The 19,120-nt window shown below is 35.1% G+C and overlaps 1 protein-coding gene across 4 annotated transcripts in view; it reads right to left on the reverse strand.

Moving 5' to 3' along the window:
• Positions 1–2,855: 2,855 nt before the first annotated feature.
• The window catches only part of LOC110382977 (uncharacterized), a 72,449-nt gene continuing 56,184 nt past the window's right edge, over positions 2,856–19,120 (reverse strand). For 3 of the 4 annotated variants that reach the window (XM_064042637.1, XM_064042635.1, XM_064042634.1), the window contains exons 7-21: positions 18,966–19,042; positions 18,467–18,665; positions 17,675–17,810; positions 17,092–17,209; positions 16,409–16,601; positions 15,604–15,763; positions 13,895–14,393; positions 13,102–13,258; positions 12,806–12,851; positions 12,404–12,517; positions 11,573–11,703; positions 9,685–10,060; positions 8,918–9,071; positions 7,601–7,784; positions 2,856–7,306 (exon numbers count right to left, since the gene is read on the reverse strand). In XM_064042637.1, the coding sequence (XP_063898707.1) occupies positions 7,226–7,306; positions 7,601–7,784; positions 8,918–9,071; positions 9,685–10,060; positions 11,573–11,703; positions 12,404–12,517; positions 12,806–12,851; positions 13,102–13,258; positions 13,895–14,393; positions 15,604–15,763; positions 16,409–16,601; positions 17,092–17,209; positions 17,675–17,810; positions 18,467–18,665; positions 18,966–19,042 (2,625 nt within the window). In that variant the 3' untranslated portion in view covers positions 2,856–7,225. The remainder of the gene's footprint in view (positions 7,307–7,600; positions 7,785–8,917; positions 9,072–9,684; positions 10,061–11,572; positions 11,704–12,403; positions 12,518–12,805; positions 12,852–13,101; positions 13,259–13,894; positions 14,394–15,603; positions 15,764–16,408; positions 16,602–17,091; positions 17,210–17,674; positions 17,811–18,466; positions 18,666–18,965; positions 19,043–19,120) is intronic. The other variant, XM_064042636.1, reaches the window with a different exon arrangement.

Raw genomic sequence — 19,120 nt, forward strand, 5'->3', positions numbered from 1 at the left:
ATCGTAATAAAAACGTTTTTAACATTATTTGTTGTGAATTGTACTTTGAGACTCGAAAATATGCAAAATCATTTTTCTTTTGTTGGTTTTCTCAATGTGTTTGTTTGTAGTTTGTTCCAGTACATTCCAGCGGTTTTACCGGATAAATCACATAAGTTAGATAGACTTTATGTGAATATATCCAGCCATTACATACCCGTAAAAGTAAGAATTTGTAGGATTTCTTAGAAAGGCAGTAAGAAACTGCCTTTCTAAGTACTTATATCTTACAAATTCTACACAATTTGTAAGAATATATGCATGTATGTATGTTTGTTACTCATTCACGCAAAAACTATTAAATAAATGCATTTTGGTGAAACTTGACAGTATACTACAGCTTATACATATGAACCCATGCACCAGTCTAACCAATGGTTGCCCGGGTAACTGGGTTGAGGAGGAGTCGCTCCTTGTAAAGCACTGGTACAGGGTACTCAGCTGCATCCGGTTAGACTGGAAGCCGACACCAACACAGTTGGCTCGGAGGATGAATGAATGATCAGAACCCATGCTGACTAAGTCGTGGGAGATTAATATCAAATAACAAACTGTCATTCTTATGTATTTATGATATTACTTTTTAAAGTATTGTACCTACGTCGTTTTTAAAAGAATGGCTGTCCCAGTTTAACTTGATTCTATTTTAAAACTATACAAGAACAGTTTATATTTTATTGGTTAGGTATGCTAATAAGATAACTGAGAGTTATGCAATTAGCATATACCAACGGTATTTTCTGTTTTAGTGTTCAAAATGGGGGAGAAATGTTGTTTGTCAATATATCACAACTGGTTTTTAGGTCCTATGTTTATTTACCGTATCAATTAGGAAATCTAGGTGGTACTTACATTTTAAGGGGAAGTCAATAAATATTTTTGATGAAATCAGGTGAGTCATACTTACGTGTGCTAATATAGATAGAGATACATACTAATATCATCATGATATATCTTAGGTACTGAAGTTTGTTTATTTATGTGAACGCGCTAGTTTCAAGAATAATTGGTCCCATTTTTATCCGGGTGCGCGGAGTAGATCCCACTGCACGCGGGTGGAACTGCTCATGGAAGGTATGCACTTTATAGAACGCATTACCTAAAATGTAAAAGAAAAACTTTTTAGAAAATAATGAAACCAAATTCTATAATACCTAAATCTAAAACCTGTCAAGTCTAACTACTATGATGTAAGCTGCATCATAATGGTTTCAGCCAAACTTGACAAAAAGATTATTGAGATCTTCCTACTTTAATAAATTAAGCCGACGGAACTCACAAACGCAAATTGATTTATCCGTGTAACTAATTAGCAATTACGAAGCATGGTAAGTACATTATACCTATATGATGATGAAATTACACCGGTGTGGCTTGTGCAATTTCGATAATCATCAATTTTGATCCGATTGTCTCAGATGATGGTTATTATTTAAAATTACGAGTAGGTATGTGTAAGACGTTGCTTCATGTTCTAATTGGTTTGTTCGATTTTAATACGGGTACCTTCCTAGAGATTTTATAACTATTGGACTGCGGGATTGTTCGCGTGAGTTACCGCGGTCCTGGTACACAGTGGGCTCCTGAAAGAACATGGTGGGTTTAGTCAGTAAAGAGTCTGACACTCCCTTACACTGCACCCACAGCGGGAGGGTTCTTTCTGGGCAACCGTTGTTATTGACGCTCATTTCTTCTCTATTTGTGAAAAAGGCTAGTGGTGATGATAATATAAATAATGGGGTTCTAGCCGATTGTCGGCCATGACGGCTGTTTTCATATAAGAGTACAGCGAGCTGTGCAGGGTTTACTATGCAGTGACACCACACCACCTGAGAGAGATCAGGCGCAGGACCGACATTAAAATGCTCTCCGATGCATGGGTGTATCAATCACCAACTTCCAGGCTATTGCCAGCCTTGTGAAAGTTTCTAAAACCCACAGGTCAATTTCGGCCCGACCCGAGAGTTGAAGCCGAGACCTCGTGCATAGTAATAGCGCTATGCTACAATTAAGAAGGCAGTAAATATACGGAACCACCATATTTGTCGTGAGTTCAACTGTTTGCGCAACTCAAGTGAAGTCATAGTATTAGCATTTTTTTGTCTAAAATGTATTGTACATACATTGTAAGTACTTTTTATGCTGAAAGCAAGCGTGTCAAGCCAAATAGGTAGATGGTTGTGTATAGCTTTTTCCCTTATGTTAAATGGATGCAAAGGCGAAGTTTTCTATGATTATTTTAAACTTGTATCTGAAAAGAACTATTTGGAGAAAAGGCTTCTGACCATCTTTGAGTGGCTTACGTATTCATTTTGACTTAAAAATATTACTAGTTTTTTTTTTTAACAACATTTGAATTGAAAGAACTTTCACAGTTAATTTTATTAAACAAAGATTTCAAAAATTACTTCGAGGTATACTATCAGCGTGAATGATAAGATCGCATCTCATAATTAAACTTAATTATCTGTGACATAATTATCTGTTAAACTGAATTGCTTGCTTTAGTTAACTTATATTTAAAAGTATTTCTCCCAATCGCATCCATCCTTTATTTAGTAAGTACCATTAATGGTGTCAGTTCATCTTCTATCTATCTATACATAAGTATAAAAGAAAGTTGTACAAGTTACACTACTTATAACTCGAACAATTGCCGAATCTTTAAGCTGAAAATTAGAGGGGAGGTAGCTTAGACCCGGGAGAAGGACATAGGATAGTATTTGTCACCATCCGACTAAGCGAAGTCAGTTATCTCGGGACGCAGGTGAAACCGCTGGTAAACAGTTAAGTTAAAATAAATAAAACTGCAAATATAAACATCTACAATTTAATATTGTATCTTACGGAATACAAATTTGTGGATTCTTATCATTAACTTGTAACTAGGTACATACTTATAAACGCCTGAGTTTCGACACACAGGGCTTGGCTAATTTATAAGAGTTATATTATAATAACATATAATATATAAATACTAGGATACAGCTAGATATTTGGACTTATTTAGACTGTATTTAGTGAAATAAAGCATTTTTAATAAAATACCCCAATATTTTTTACGTCAAAATTAAAAATGATTGAGTATAAAAAAGGAATAAATATGATAAAACCTTTTTTGAGTTTGATTATGACAAAAAAAAAAACTCATGGTCTGACCGTTTTTTGGTGCTGTTGACAGTTGCTGTCAGTTGGTACAAATGGCGGTATTTTGAAAATGAAAACTGACAGCTGTAAACTGCACAAAACATTCGATACCACTATAATATAATACAGATCTTTTAATCAGAGAGCATTGTAAGCAAATAAACTAAACAAAGTCTAAATATTGCCTTTTAAAATCTAACTAAACAACTAGGTACTATAATTAATCCATCTACTTAAAATGAGATTTTTCTAATTTAAATACAATAAAAAAAACATGCGATTTCGAAAAAAATAATACGCATATTTCATTATTACAATAGTAACATTATTTTACCTTATTTAATAGTGCTATATAATAGTAAAGGTACGTTTTATATGATAGCTGCCGACTGCAACTACCGTCTGCATGAAAGCAATTGATATCTGAGGGCGACTGCACGTGCTGCTGCCGCTTCGATCCAAAACGGTTTCATGTAAATACATACAAACCAGTAGTACAGCTGCGGCCGACTTCATGCAGTCGCTGCATGTGCGATCAGCAGTTGCAGTCGGCAGCTAGCATTTAAAACGTACCTTAAAAAAGGCGTAAACCTTTTAATAACAAATCAAAGACAAAATTTACAAATAATAAATTCCTTAGTTTTTAATTATAATAATAAAAATCATTATTTCTATTCGTATAAATTAAAAAATAATATTAATATTACATTTCTTGAAGCAAGCAAAATAATCGCTGTCTTATTTTTTTTAATAATATTTTTTTTAAATAAAGCTGCCATAGAGTTTAGATACTTTTTGCTTCAAAAGCCTAACGGCCGTTTCCAATACTCTATCTGTAGATTTGAGGCAAAACTATAGATAGATAGGTTATTAAGAAAGGCCGTAACAAAAAAAAATGTAAAATGACAATATGATTATAATTTTAGAAATAAATAATTTGTGATGTTTATTTAGTAATATGGCAAGAAAAAATACTTAGCCTAGTTTAATTTTTAGCTTAATTTGTAAAGCTACATCTAACCGACTGTACTAAGTAGATATCCACTGTTTCATTTGTTAATTTAAATAACAGATTAATGAGACTCCAGTTTTTCTGTTTCAGATGTAGGACACTTAATATGTAAGTATGAAACTGGCAACTTGAGCTATTTTTTGTTACAAAAAATTATTTTTTAAGATTTATTATTTTGATTTTTTTTAAGTGTATTTGTGATGTCAGATAGCTGTTGTGATGTTTTTAATTACATTTATTTCGAAGAGAAGTTTTAACGAAAATTACAATAAAAAAAAATATTTCTGACATAAACTGGTTTGATAAAATAGAATATTAATTAGCTTAAATATGTTAAAAACAATAAAATTTGATGTCTTTTCTTATAAATATGATGAAAAAGAAATATAATAAAGACATTCTTGTGATTTTTAAAAATGTTTTACAAATTATTCTTATTAACTAATTAAGTACTGGCTTGGAATGCAAAGATACTATTTCTACGTATAATCGGAATAATAACACTTTAGACTACGCTAGAAGAAAATATGGCCAAAATTATTTTAGGAGGATACGTTAAAATCTTTTTACAATAAAATAAAACCGACTTCAAAGAGATATTATTATCATTGTGCATAGAAAGTTTTAGGTACATTTTTGAAGTGGGATTTATTTTCTTGTAAAAAAGTATTTTTTTAAGTCGGTTAAAAAACGTTTGTTTTTTTTTTAAATAAAGAGATTCATTCAGTATGTCTTATATTCACAGAATTACTTAATTTTCTAAATATATTGTATATTTTAATAATATTTACCAATCATTCTGATTACATTACAATATGAAATATGGCTCATCCATGGTTCGAATAAAAATTAAATAATTCATCTGAGTATTTCTCTGACATAATTTCAAACAATACAACTTAAAAACTAGACAAAAATAATAATAATTAAAATTAAAACTAAAAATAAAGCTGCAAAAATACTAAAAATAAAATTCATTATTACAAAAAAAGTTCCTATTATGTACTAAAAATAATAATAGTAGCTACCACCATTTCTAGTTTAAATTGTATAAAAATATTGTTTATTTGTAAAAAAAAACAAACCAATTCCATTAAATGTTTAAATAAAAAATTGAACTTATTAATAATTTCATTACATTTAAGATAGGCACTTTTTTCAGTTTTCAGTTATCATCAAAATCCATTTTTACGGAAAGAAAATATATTTTCTCAAAATAATATCAAAATCATAGTCAAAAATCATAGTGAGAACCAGTCTTACCTAGGGGTATTGGGTTGCCCGGGTAACTAGGTTGAGAAGGTCAGATAGGCAGACGCTCATTGTAAAGCACTGGTACTCAGCTGCATCCGGTTAGACTGGAAGCCGACCCCAACATAGTTGGGAAAAGGCTAGGCAGATGATGAAAAATCATTTTATGTATTTTTCTATACATAGCTCCTCTGTTAAATTATTTAATTTGAGCTGTTATTATCACCATTAAAATAAATAAATATTTGAATATATAATGTTTTTTGTCATGGTAAGTTACATTAAATGTTGTCTTTTTGAGCGTTTTAAGCACCAATCGACATGATTTTTAACATATGTTGTTTATTTTTCAAAAATGTTAGAAACAGCAATTGTCAAAAATAATAAAATTGCCAATAAATAAAGAACATATCAATAATGTTCAAATATTAAATAATTAGGTACTTATAAATATTATTATAGTAGTTGCCAATACAAAAAAGGTACCGACCGTTTTTTAGTGCAGTTGACAATTGTATCAGTCAGTATAAAAAAAACAATTTTACCTTCAAAATTGACAGCTTTCAACTGCACACAACATTCGTGGTCTTACTACAAAAACTTAAACATGTGTCAAACACATGTCTAAAAAAAAGTGTGGCTGCAAAATGGACCTTATTTCAACGTCATAATAATTTTTTTAGACAGCTGTTAAACTGACGTTTAAAAGTTTTTGTGGTAAGACGGTCGGTATCTGTATGTATTTCGATCTCTTTTTATGTAACTATAGCCATTTAGATGAGTATAGAAAATAGCCGTTTTTTATAATAGGCCATATCATTAAATAGGACGGATAATAATTACATAATTGCACTTATGGAATGTGTCATATTATTAATAATATAATTTTTATTTTACTATTCATAGAATATTAGTACTAGATTACTTAATTTAATAATACATATAATAATTGTGTTTTGATACGATTTTATTGATAAATTTTAATGTTAATATCTTTTGGTAAAAACCACTGGTTTTTGAAAATTCACACTGGGATTTCGAAGTATCAATAATTAAAATAAATAAAAATGTTACAAAGCTAAAGTTTGTTTGCTTGAATGCATTAATCTCAAGAATCACTGGATTGACTTGAAAAAATATTTCAGTGATAGATAGCATTTATCGAGGCTTTATCCAGGTGCTCGAAGTAGTTCCCAAAACAAAATTAAAAGTGATATTTATTATAAAATAATAAGCAAATACTAGTAATTTATCAATAAAATCTCTCTGGTGTATTGTAAATATTTAGTTTATCTTATCGATACAATTTTGCGACTCAAATATTACAATAGACATTATAGAGCTTGCGGTCGCCATTTTGAAAACTTCACCATGTTTGGAGTTTTGACGTTTATCTAGTTTAAACTTTTATAAATGTGTATGACTCCATAAAATCAGACGTCATATATGAATGTCTCATAACATAGAGCTATAACAGCATATGGATGGTAATTCATTTTTTATAATCAAAGTTGATATACTATTCTCCATTAGAGTAGGCACTTAGCTAAAGATGATGAAATCTCAACTTAAAAATAAAATGCGCCTAAAAATCAAAGTAACTTAATCAATTGAACCTTTACGTTAAGTAGTAGTTTATTTGTTTCATATGTATTTATGTGAAAAGTCTTATCAAGATTGCTTGCCTTTAGTTAAGTGCCTTTTCAAATGGAGTAAAATTACTTTACATGAAAATCCTACTAGAGTGACATTTGTTGACAGTTGACATAAGTGACATTAATTGTGACAATCTCTGTAGATACGTATTTTGTACTCGATAAACGGCTGCTTGTGTTCTTGCGTGTGGTAGCATAGGTCCTGGAAATAAAATTATATCATTAATATAATGTGTTTCCACTTTTGGTAAGCTTGTCTCGGTCGCTTTGTGGATGGGTGACCTGACCATCTTGTCATTTGAACATTTTTAGCAGTCGTTACGGGTAGTCAGAAGCCAGGAAGTCTGATGGCCAGTTTTACTCAAATGGGTTGAGGATGTCAGATAGGCAATCGCTCCTTCCTGCATCCGGTTAGACTGGATTGGCATTAAGTCCGCCAATTTACTAATTTTATACATAAAGTATAAATAGTCTACTACTAAGAAAAATACCATACCAAAGGCTGGAAGCTAGCCCTGACTCTCATGAGTCGGTCCACATTGCACTCCAGCGCCATCTTGATGCTCCAGGAGTCATCAGCTAGGGCCGGCTTGGGCGGTTCCGTGGTGGTTTGGCAGGACTTTGAAGAGTCGTAGTTGCATTGTAATTCGCAGAGACGGAATTCTTTTATTTTTTGAGACCTGAAAAAAAAATATCACTCTTTTAGGACCAAGTTAACATCTTAAACGAAGTTTTCTTAAAACAGCTATTATCTATGAATTTTCACGTTCAATTTTCATATCACAAAGTTCATTTATATTGTTGGTCGAATCGGGCCTGAATTATTTAGTTTTTATGCTACATTAATTCGACGGATTTTACTCTTTTATTTCTAACTTTTCATTAGGCTTTCAGTTTCATTGGTTTTGTTTATAGTGTTGATAAATAAATAAAAATGAGAGGCTAAAGTATGCAATCGTGCATGCTTCTTACTTCTTCACGCAAAAACTATTGAATCGATATAAAAATTCTTGCTCTGTTTGTCACCAAGACTATCCCTGAGCTGACTAACAAAGTTTTATCATGCCATTGAATAGTTTTTAAGCTAACTGTTAACAGATATAACAGACTTATACAGGGTTACTTGTAAGTAGACCGCATCCTTTCATGAGGTGATAGTATAGGTCAATACGGACAAATTTGACCATGGGACACTGGGCAAAAGTTAACCCGTTTCAAGATAATCGAATTTCAAAATCTTTTCTTAACAAGTCGACGCGAAGTTTTTAGATTAGCTAGTAATAATCTAATTCTCACCTGAAAGTAAGATCAACATGCTTATGGCTCAAGCAATGCGACAATGGGATAGTATAGTTGAAGCTATACACGTTATTGGCGCACACACTCTCACTGAATAGCGACGAGTTTATTATAGACTTGCTACTAACTACTAAGATAACTATTCAGTCATTTTTGAGTCGATTACTAAGCTGGCCCTAACTCAAACTCATTTTAATCATTGTTCGCGCGAGTCACCGCGGCGCTGGTACATAAAGGGCTTCAGAAAGAACATGGTGGTTTTAGTCAGTAAGAGTCTGGAACTCCGGGAGGGATCATTTTATAATTTCCCATAAAAAAATAATACTTAAAAAAAAAACGTCCGCCATGTTGGGGAGTCTGCCATATTGGATTTGTTGACGTTTGTTAGCTAGTCATGTATGGGTCAAATTAAGATTCCAAGAAATTCTTACGTACATAGTTACAAGTGAAACTAATATATAGGTATATAAGCGTGTTCAATTGACAAATTAACAGACTTAATAATAATCCTCACCTGAAAGTAAGATCAACATGCTTATGGCTCAAGCAATGCGACAGCGGTATAGTATAGTTGAAGCTATACACGTTATTGGCGCACACACTCTCACTAAATAGCGACGAGTTTATTATAGACTTGCTTGATATACCCACGCGGACTGTGTCGCATTCTGAAAGGAAAAAAAAATAGTCCAAAGTTGTAGACAACATGAAAGAATTACATGAGACAGTCCCCAAAAACGCAGATCCTTCACCACTTCCTATGTATTATTTACTGGGAATATTAATAAAGGACCTTAATAAATTATCTATACTTATGAAGCTGAAGAGCTAGTCTCAAGAACTAGTGGACCGATTTTAAAAAATCTGTGTTATATTAGCCCATTTATGTTACTTTTTGTCCGGGTGTGAAAAGTTGTTCCCGCTAGGAGCAGGTGAAAATGCTGGCGAAAGTTAGTTTAAAGAATTTTATGTTTTGGACTATTTCAGATAATTACTCTAACAAATAAAAAATACATATAATATGGATTAATATGTATCTGATATATTAAACCACAAATGTATTTTTTATGTATAGTATACGTATTTTATAGTAACAATTTATGACTGTCAAATACTCTATGACAAACTACCTTTAAAGCTGGAAAGAAAAAGTAAATAAATCTTGAATGAAAATCATCTTGAAAACATGTAATTTCTAAGTACCTATATCTGGTCCATCTCTATAAGGTGAAGGGAAGAGGCTAGGAAGATGATTAAAAAGATAGAGATTTTAACACTTACCACTTCGTCCAATCTCATGCGACTGATCCAAAGACATTTCTTCAGAACTCAACTTATCTCTAGTCTCCCTTTTATCTCTTACTTCTCTCTTCATTCTACTCCCATTATCCGTAGAATTTTGCTTATTAACATCTAAATAATTATCTTCATCATGAGATTTGAAAGAGTCATTTTCATTTCTAAGTGGTTCTGGCTCCGATTTTAATGTATTATTTTTATCTAGAGTAGCAGGCATAGCTTCTTGTTCGTCTCTGGTCGACACTTCTAAAGGTTTAGAAGTGTCATTCTGTTCTTTGTCGGGTTTTAGTCTCTCTATTGGTTCTTGGTTGTCGTAAGTCTGTGGGTCTAAGCCACATGGTGACTGGGAAAGTAAAAACTGAAATTTATTATAATGATTACGATTATTATAAAGCTTTCGGAAGGCACGATAAACTGTAGGTCCCGGTATGTTATTTGAACATCTTTGGTATAGTTATCGGCACGAATCTTGAGCTCTGACCTTCACCTGCGCAGAAGTAATTTATTGGGTCCCTTTTGTGGTATGAAGTGAGGTGCGGGGGCGGGCTAAAGCGGTGATTGGCCCGCAGCGCATCGCATCATAGCCGTCAATCGGGATTGGTTCTTTGCTAATAAATCACTTCTGCGCAGGTGAAGGTCAGCGCTCAAGATTCGTGCCGATAACTATAGTCTTTACGGGTAGTCAGAAGCAAGTAAGTCTGACAACCATTCTTCCCTAGCGGTATTGGTTTTTGGTAACTGGGTCGAGGAGGTCAGATAGGCAGTCGCTTCTTGCAAAACACTGTTACTCAGCTGCATCCGGTTAGACTGGAAGCCGACCCCAACATAGTTGGGAAAAGGCTAGGCAGATGATGTGGAGTACAATAGATATTTATTTATATTGTATTGTCTTATTTTAAAATGTTCAATAAAGGTTTTTCATCTTCATCATTCGGTATTGAAAGCTTTTATATAAATACCTACTGTTGTGTTAACTTACCAAAACTGATCTGATCCATGCTGTTAACCTTACAATATCCTTTAGTAGCAGCGTGTAAATAATTTTTACGTATAATAGGTAATATAAAAACTTTTAAATTACTACGTAGATGAATGGCTATACCATGTCTTTTTAAGTAATTAATGCACCTGCCATGTTATCTCTGCATCACCCTAAGGTTGACTAGTGAGAATGCCTATGGCATTAAGTCCGCCTTTGTAATTTTAGGATTGCATAAAGTTAAATAAATAAATAAATGGTAGTGCACTGAATGACGCCGTAGCGGACATATTACAACTCTGACTTTAGAATAACAAAGTTATTTGATGAGATCGAAATTAGAAAATAAGTATGGGGAATGAGAAAAACTAATTAGTGCGTCTTTTAAATAGCCCTTGAATAATAAGCGTGTATTTTTATTTACTCTCACAAATTAATAACAACGAAAAAACAGCACGATTGAATTTTGTGCTACGTTACTTCTAAGTACAAAAATTTTACATAGACGTGACGTTACGAGCACCTACTCTCAATCTTTTTATTTTATATCTAAGTGCTTATTTACCTTTTACCATTTTTTAGACAGGTGTTCAACAGACGTTTAAGTTTTTGTAGTAAGGCTATTAATGTTTTGTTAAAAATACGGGTGCAATATTTTTGCCAATCTGAATTGCGGACTTATTGAAATAACTTTTTATCTATATTCTATCTATAAAAATGGAACCCGCTTTCCGTTGTCACGACATAACATGAAAACGGCTTGACCGACTTGGCTGAAAGTTAGAGGGGAGGTAACTTAGACTCGGGAGAAGGTTTTAGGATAGTTTTTGTCACCTACGGAACGCGGGTGTAACCGCGGGCGAAAGCTAGTTATTCTATAAAATTCCTTACCTGGCATTCAGGATCCAGTTCGTTATTAGTATTAGCTGCGAAAGAACAGCCGCCGCCGACCACGTCCACTTTCCTGACGCGGGATATCGGCATCTCGGCTTGAAGAGGAGCTTGGAGCGTGGGGACTGAGTCTGTAAAAGGAAAATAAGTTTATCATTGGTAAACAAATAAAATGATTCAAAAAAAGGGTGAAAAGCAAACAAAATACCCTATACCTTAAAACGTTTTTTTTTTAGCTTTTTTAGTCATTGAATATACATAAGACCTTCTCTCTCTTTAAAATATTTCTTTTACATGATAAACATATCCAAATATTAATATACGCAAATAATAATAATTATCAACTTAGAAAAGGAGATCAGGCAAGTACCAATGCACCTTTTCTAAGTTTGTATGTACTTTCTAAGTATATCTTAGACACCATAGACTGTGTTTCGGATGGCACATTAAACTGTAGGTCCCGGCTGTCATTGAATATCCTTGGCAGTCGTTACGGGTAGTCAGAAGCCAGAAAGTCTGACAACCAGTCTTACCAAGGGGTATCATTTTACCCAGATGGCTAAGTTAAGGAGGAAGAGGAAGACCTAAGGAAAGATGGATGGATTGCCTGAAAGATGACATGAATAGGAAGGGAGTGAGTGTCAGTATGACGAGTGACAGGGGAAAATGGAAGAGAATGACATATTGCGCCGACTCCAAGTAAAATTGGGCACAGGGCAGGAGAAAGAAGAAGAAGCTAAGTTAAGGAGGTCAGATAGGCTGCATCCGGTTAGACTGGAAGCTGACCCCGACATAGTTGGGAAAAGGCTAGGCAGATGATAATAAACTTACTTTTAAAGTTACTGGCATAATTCTTGGTAGGATGTGAAGAACTGGACACTGTATGTGGTGATTCCGTTGGCGCGGTCGTTATGTATTCTTGTGTAGTTTTGTGCGGTCCTTTCTCTGAAATAATAATAATTATTTAATTTTAATATTCATGTTTACATGTTAAATATTTGCTTGACTAACAGCCAATTTCTTCATCAAATGTAAAAGCTAAAGTAATGTCATACAGTAAAAGTAAGGGTCAAATTCGTTTTATCTATTAGTTTTGCTGTAACTTTAGCCTTGAAAAAACGAATTTGACCGTTACTTTTACTTTATGACATTACTTTGGCTTTTACTTTTGATCAAGAAACTGGCTGTCAGGTCAGTCACTGACTGTGAAGATAAAAAAAAAATATTACGTACCTTTTGGTGTTTTCTTAGACGCTGTGTGTTGTGATGATTTTGTATTCTGAAATAATGCAAATTAAAAGAATATAAATATAAACGTTTAATTATTTCAATAGCTTAATAAATAGTTAATTAGGTCAACCCTTGGGCAATATCATATTTTAGCAGACTTAAAAAAAGCAGGACTTCTTCGATTCGGAAATACCTAAATCTTAGATACTACGAAGCAGTCCCTAAAAAATGTTGCTCTTTAACCGAATTTCAAACTTGCCGCTGATTATAAGGAAATGCCTAGCCAAATAAAGAGTTACCTGAATCTGGTTCTTATCCGGTGGTGTTCTATGCGTATACAGTTCGTTGTTTAGCTTCCCGTAGTGTGGGTAGTCTAGATTGTGATGCAAACGACTTTCTTTCATAGATATGAGTTCTTGGTGCTCTCTGAAGTATAGTGCTGACATTACTACGAGGCTGAAAATGAAGAAAATATTGTAAACATGGAGATTTTTTTAAATAAAAATACATAATATTTTTTTGGAACATAGGTTTATTTATTTGCTATCAAAAATCTTAACACAGATTTTATAGGTGAATCCACGATATCTTGTAAATAGCATAGCTTTTGACCAATTCTTTTTTAGAATGGCAACAACGATGGAAAATATGGTGGCAAACATTTTGGAAATTAATAACAGAGTTAAAATCATTTTTTCTTTGTACTCTTAAAACTCTGCAGCTACAGATCTGATTTGAAAAAATATTTCTTTGTTGGGAGGCTGTACTATTCCTGAGTGATAGAGGTAATATTTTATCCCGTTACGGGTAGTAGTTCCTACGGGACGCGGGTGAAACCTATACGCGACCTAGACACGGGTTTGCCTTATAGACGTTTTGCATGTGCATGAATATTTACACACACAAGTATAGGTCACCCGCTTTCGTGAGATAAAACATCGTAGGCATATAGCCTTCCTCGACAAATGGGCTATGAGCAAATATTTAGGTAGGTCCCATAGTTCCTGAGATTAATGCGTTCAAGCAAACAAATAAACTCTTCAGCTTTATAATATTAGTATTCTATAAAAGTAGTACTATTTATGTACTTACCAAACAGCCATAATAAATATCAGTATTGTAATAACAATTTGCAAAAACTTATTCGAAATTAATTCACTGCTGGTATCCCCATAATCTTTCCGACAACAAAATCCCAACTTAGTGTTGCCATACGAAAAATTATCATCACTCTTCAACCATAGACAAGTATCCTTTTTCTTCGTCAACGTACTCTCATAGCTTTCTTCCGGGTATTTTTGTATATTAGATTCAGTATAAGTCGGATTTTCGACATTTTCCGGCTTTTCGAGTTTGTTAGAGTGGTATCTGACGCAGGTTTTGTTATAGTTGTAATATTTCCCGTATTTCGAGTAGTTTCCGTGGCAGTTTTTACACTGTTTTCGCGTGTATTTCGGGGAGTTGTGGCTGAGTTTATGGCAACACTCGTGTTTTCGGATGTTGCGAGCTATGTCTCGGATTTGGTCTATGGATATGTTGCCATCACTGTAGAAGGATTTTGAGGAGTTTGACATTGCTGAGTAGCGGGAATCTGAAATGTAATTTAAAAATATGTTATGCTTTATTAAGAAGTCTCCTGTAAACCTATATTTATTGGAGTTGTAAGGGCAATTACTTGATATATTAAAATTCAGTATTACAAGATTCCAAAGATTCAGGTTTGCAAAACTCCACCTTCTTTTTCTAGCCTTCCTTTATCTTAACAAACACATAATAAAAGGTGGTCTTAAGAAGTGTCTTAGGCTTAGTGCTCGGTTTAAATCATCATATTAAACTAAGGTACAAACCCGGTGCCAAAGCCGGTTTTAAGAACAAGGAATATAACCAGGTGTTAAGAATTTAATAGAAAGCTAGCGAATCTCAACATTAGAGATTTTGATTGGTAAAACTCAATGGACAGCCCCCAAACAATCCCACCATTCACTACTATTATCCCTTCTTCCCCCTTCTTCTCAAAGAAAAATCCCCTATATTCTCCAAAAACTCACCATTGCTAACCCTGGATCTAGAACTATGTCATCGCTGCAGTATGCTGATCAACTCCTCGACTGCGCCTACCTTCTCCATGAAGAGCCCTATATTCTCCATCTACTCACCATTGCTAACACTAGATCCTGGCTCCAAGTTGCCGGTCACCTTGGGCAATTCCGCCTGACTTGCCTTGACTACTCCGAGGTTCTCTATAAAGAACCCTAGATTTCTCCAATTCTTTCCCCCTTCTTCTCAAAAATCCCCTATATTCTCCATCTACTCACCATTGCTAACACTGGATCTGGAACTATCTCGTCTCTGCAGGATGCTGATCTTGCAGAGTTTCTTGTTGATCCTCTCGAGCTGGTCGATCCTGGACTCCAAGTTGCCAGTCACCTTGCACAACTCCTTGACCGCACCGAGGTTCTCCATGAAGAGCCCTATATTCTCCAAAAAACTCACCATTGCTAAAACACTGGATCTAGAACTATGTCATCGCTGAAGTATGCTGATCAACACCTTGAGTGCACCGCGGTTCTCCATGAAGAACCCTAGATTTCTCCATGAAGTACCCTAGATTTCTCCGTGAAGAGCCTTACATTCTCCAAAAAACTCACCATTGCTAACACTGGATCTAGAGCTATGTCGTCTCTGCAGTATGCTGATCAACTCCTTGACTGCACCAAGGTTCTCCATGAAGAAGAACCCTATATTCTCCATGAAGAGCTCTATATTCTCCATGAAGAGCCCTATATTCTCCATCTACTCACCATTGCTAACACTGGATCTAGAGCTATCTCGTCTCTGCAGGATGCTGATCTTGCAGAGTTTCTTGTTGATCCTCTCGAGCTGGTCGATCCTGGACTCCAAGTTGCCGGTCACCTTGCACAACTCCTTCACTGCTCCGAGGTTCTCCATGAAGATGCGGTCCTGGAATGAGAAGGTGGTTTAAGATGGGAGGATTTATTTATTTATTTAACTTTATGCAACATTATATTACATAGGCGGACTTAATGCCATAGGTATTCTCTCCAGTCAACCTTAAGGTGACGCAAAGATATATATATAGCATAAACAGAACTAACTAAGTATGACTTTATTGAAGATACATATTACGAACTTTGGGTGGTGGGACGAAAGAAATATATTAGTATAAAAAGGGTGTTTTGTGTCTTTGTACTCAAAGGTTTCGAAACCAATAAATCGATTTGAAAAATTCACTGTTGGATAGCTATACTATCCCCATGTAACATAAGCTATATTTTGTTCAGGTACAGTATGTATTTCCCAGGGAAACTGGTGAAATCGAAAAACAGCCTATATGGTATTAACACAGCAACAAAATACACTTGAAACTTGATCTACAAAATGACTCTACCTCTAATTTTATATAAAGTATTTTTGGCACATATTTGTATATTTCAATGGCATGCATACTAGTCACAATTTTTTTTTCCAAAATGTTTACTTCAACTGCTTATTAAAAAATACAAGTCACAATATTTAATTAACTGATGACGCCGATGTCCACCTGCTGTGTGTACAATCTACCCACAATATTGTAGTTGCTGTCACCTTATTAACCACCAGGAACTTAGGAATAGTATCGCCATTAGGCAGGGTGACGTCGCCCGCCTCCTTCACGGCCTCCGGGATGACTCTCCGCAGCTCCTGTGCGATGACGCCGGTGTCGAGCTGCGGTGCGGGGCGGGACGGATCGTAGCCGAGTAAGCCTGAGTGCTCCGCGAATGAAGCGTCGTAGTTAAATCTGGGGTTAAGAGAATATAAAGGGAAATGTAGGCATGACTCTAGTTAGGACTGCTCATTTATTTTTAACAAATCAAATTCACAGATTTATATAAGTATCATATATGATAGATGTTTATATATCGGATAGATGTTTGTTTCACTTGAAATTATTGGACGGATTTTGATTAACTTTAGCAGTTTAATTACACATATTGAAAATTACATATAGGAGACATTGTGGACCCTGTCTCTAAGTACTAGCCGTGCGGATCGATTGATCATAAAGTAAACAATGTTTCGCACGGTAGATGAGCGAGACGAGTTTCGAAAGATACGTAAAATGGAGTCTCTGCTGACATTTGAACATCTTTGATAGTCGTTACGGGAAGGCTACAAAATACTATAGGGTTGCTGGATAAACAACATCCTTTAAATGGCCTGGCCAACGCAGTTGGGAATAGGATATGCAAATGATGATCTAGATAAATTTTTGGTTGCGTGATACTTACTTGACAACTCTGATGCTCTGTACATTCTTCAGTTGCTGCGCTGTATCCAACTCTTCAATATTATGTTTAGCGCGAGCATCCGATGGGTGAAGGATATGGCCCATCACTTTTAAGTTACCTGCAAAGAACGAATAGGTATATTATGTACTTTCTGATTAACAGAAATACATAGGCACCCACAAACTACCGTTTGCATTTTGAGATGGTAGTAATATATTAGAATATAGGTTACTTTTTTCCATGTATGGGATGAAAATCCCATAGGACGCGGGTGAAACCGCGGGCAGAAGGTTTAACTATAATGTCAAACATCTTTAATTTAACGCCAGAGTTTGTTCGTTTAAAAATGCTAATCTCAAGGACCATTATATTTAAATTTCAGTTTTTATTCAGGTGCGATAAGCTGTATCCACGGGACGCGAGTAAAACCGCCGACAGAACCTAGTTAACATACATATCTCTGTGTAAAAGTCCTGATACTAATGACAGTTCTCACTGCCACCAGCTCTCCGTGCAGTCAGACTGGAACTGACCTGGGTTCGATGCCTGGGAGATGCACTTTGTGTGGTAAAGATGAACTTACCATTAACAACACAGGACTCATCAGGCCTGTCAGTATTGATGCCGACCCTGCCGGTGAAGTGGACGCTATTGTCTGACACTCCTCGCTGCCACCAGCTCTCCGTGCAGTCAGATTCGAACTGACCTGGGTTCGATGCCTGAGAAAGGTAGAAAAGAAAGTGAATAAGAGTAGTACAATGAAGGTATATAAGCTAAGTCGGATAGAGCTCATGACTAAGTCTGAGCCACGTGGATCAAACGATCATCTATACTAATATTATAAAGCTGAAGAGTTTGTTTGTTTGTTTGAACGCGCTAATCTCAGGAAAATATCTTTCAGTGTTAGATAGCCCATTTATCATGGAAGGCTACTTTTTATCCCGGTACGGGAAGTAGTTCCCACGGGATGCGGGTGAAACCACTGGCAGAAGCTAGTAAGTTCATAAGTTAGGAGTACCGCTTGGTGCGATCGGTCCCAGGGTGGATCATCTTGTCATGCCGAGTTCTTCCGTGTTTCAGAAGCTACTTTAAATTGGTGGGTCCCGGCTGTCATTTTAACATCTTTGTCAGTCGCTACCAGAATATATTACAATAATACCAAAAGGCACCAGGTTGAATAGGTAACTGGTTGCTTCGCTCCATGTAAACACTGGTACTCAATTGCATCTAATCAGACTGGCAGCCGACCAACATAGTTGGGAAAAGGGACAAATGAAATTTTAACATACTACCCAAAATACAACCTTGCGGAACACCATCCCAAAACTCACTTATTAACCTCAAAAACATTCTAAAACCACAAAATCTGACTCACCCTGACGATAATCCGGTCACTAGCTGAAGCCGCTATGATAAAGTCTGTATGTCCTACGTGAGCCCTCAGAGCGACGACTAGCTGAAAGTGTCGCTGGTCTGGGTTGGGTCGGCCCTTCTTTCTCATGTTGTTGTTTGTGGTTTCCGCAAAGTGTAGACGGCCGACTGTCACTTTGGCGCCTTCGCGACGGATTTCGACGCTGTAGAAAATATAGAAAGTGTTTTAAACATGCAAATATACACAAAATGTTTACTTTCTTTAGAATGTTTTCTTCAAAGTCTGATTTGTTATTTGATGCATGTAAATAAGACAAATACATATTTTAGAAAAGAATTAATCTGTTCATAAAGTTCTTCAAACAAAAGAAAATAAAGCTTTATGAGGATTAGGAAAAACCAAAACTTGAGTTCAACAGAGAACCAGGCAGTAAATAAATTCTTTGGATTTCTACTATGGTGAGAATGATGATCTATGTATATTCAGTTATTATAATACTTACGGTACTGGATGAAAAGGCTTCTTTGTTCTGTCAGACTGGCTTTGTTCAATTCTCACTTCTTGACTCGGATCTTCAGCCTGTAAAATAAAACCTTATTGCATTTAAAAGTAAATAAAACATGTAACCGACAACTTTAACCATCAAAAATAATTTGA

Source organism: Helicoverpa armigera, chromosome 29 (assembly GCF_030705265.1).
Source record: "Helicoverpa armigera isolate CAAS_96S chromosome 29, ASM3070526v1, whole genome shotgun sequence".
NCBI classification, from domain to species: domain Eukaryota; kingdom Metazoa; phylum Arthropoda; class Insecta; order Lepidoptera; family Noctuidae; genus Helicoverpa; species Helicoverpa armigera.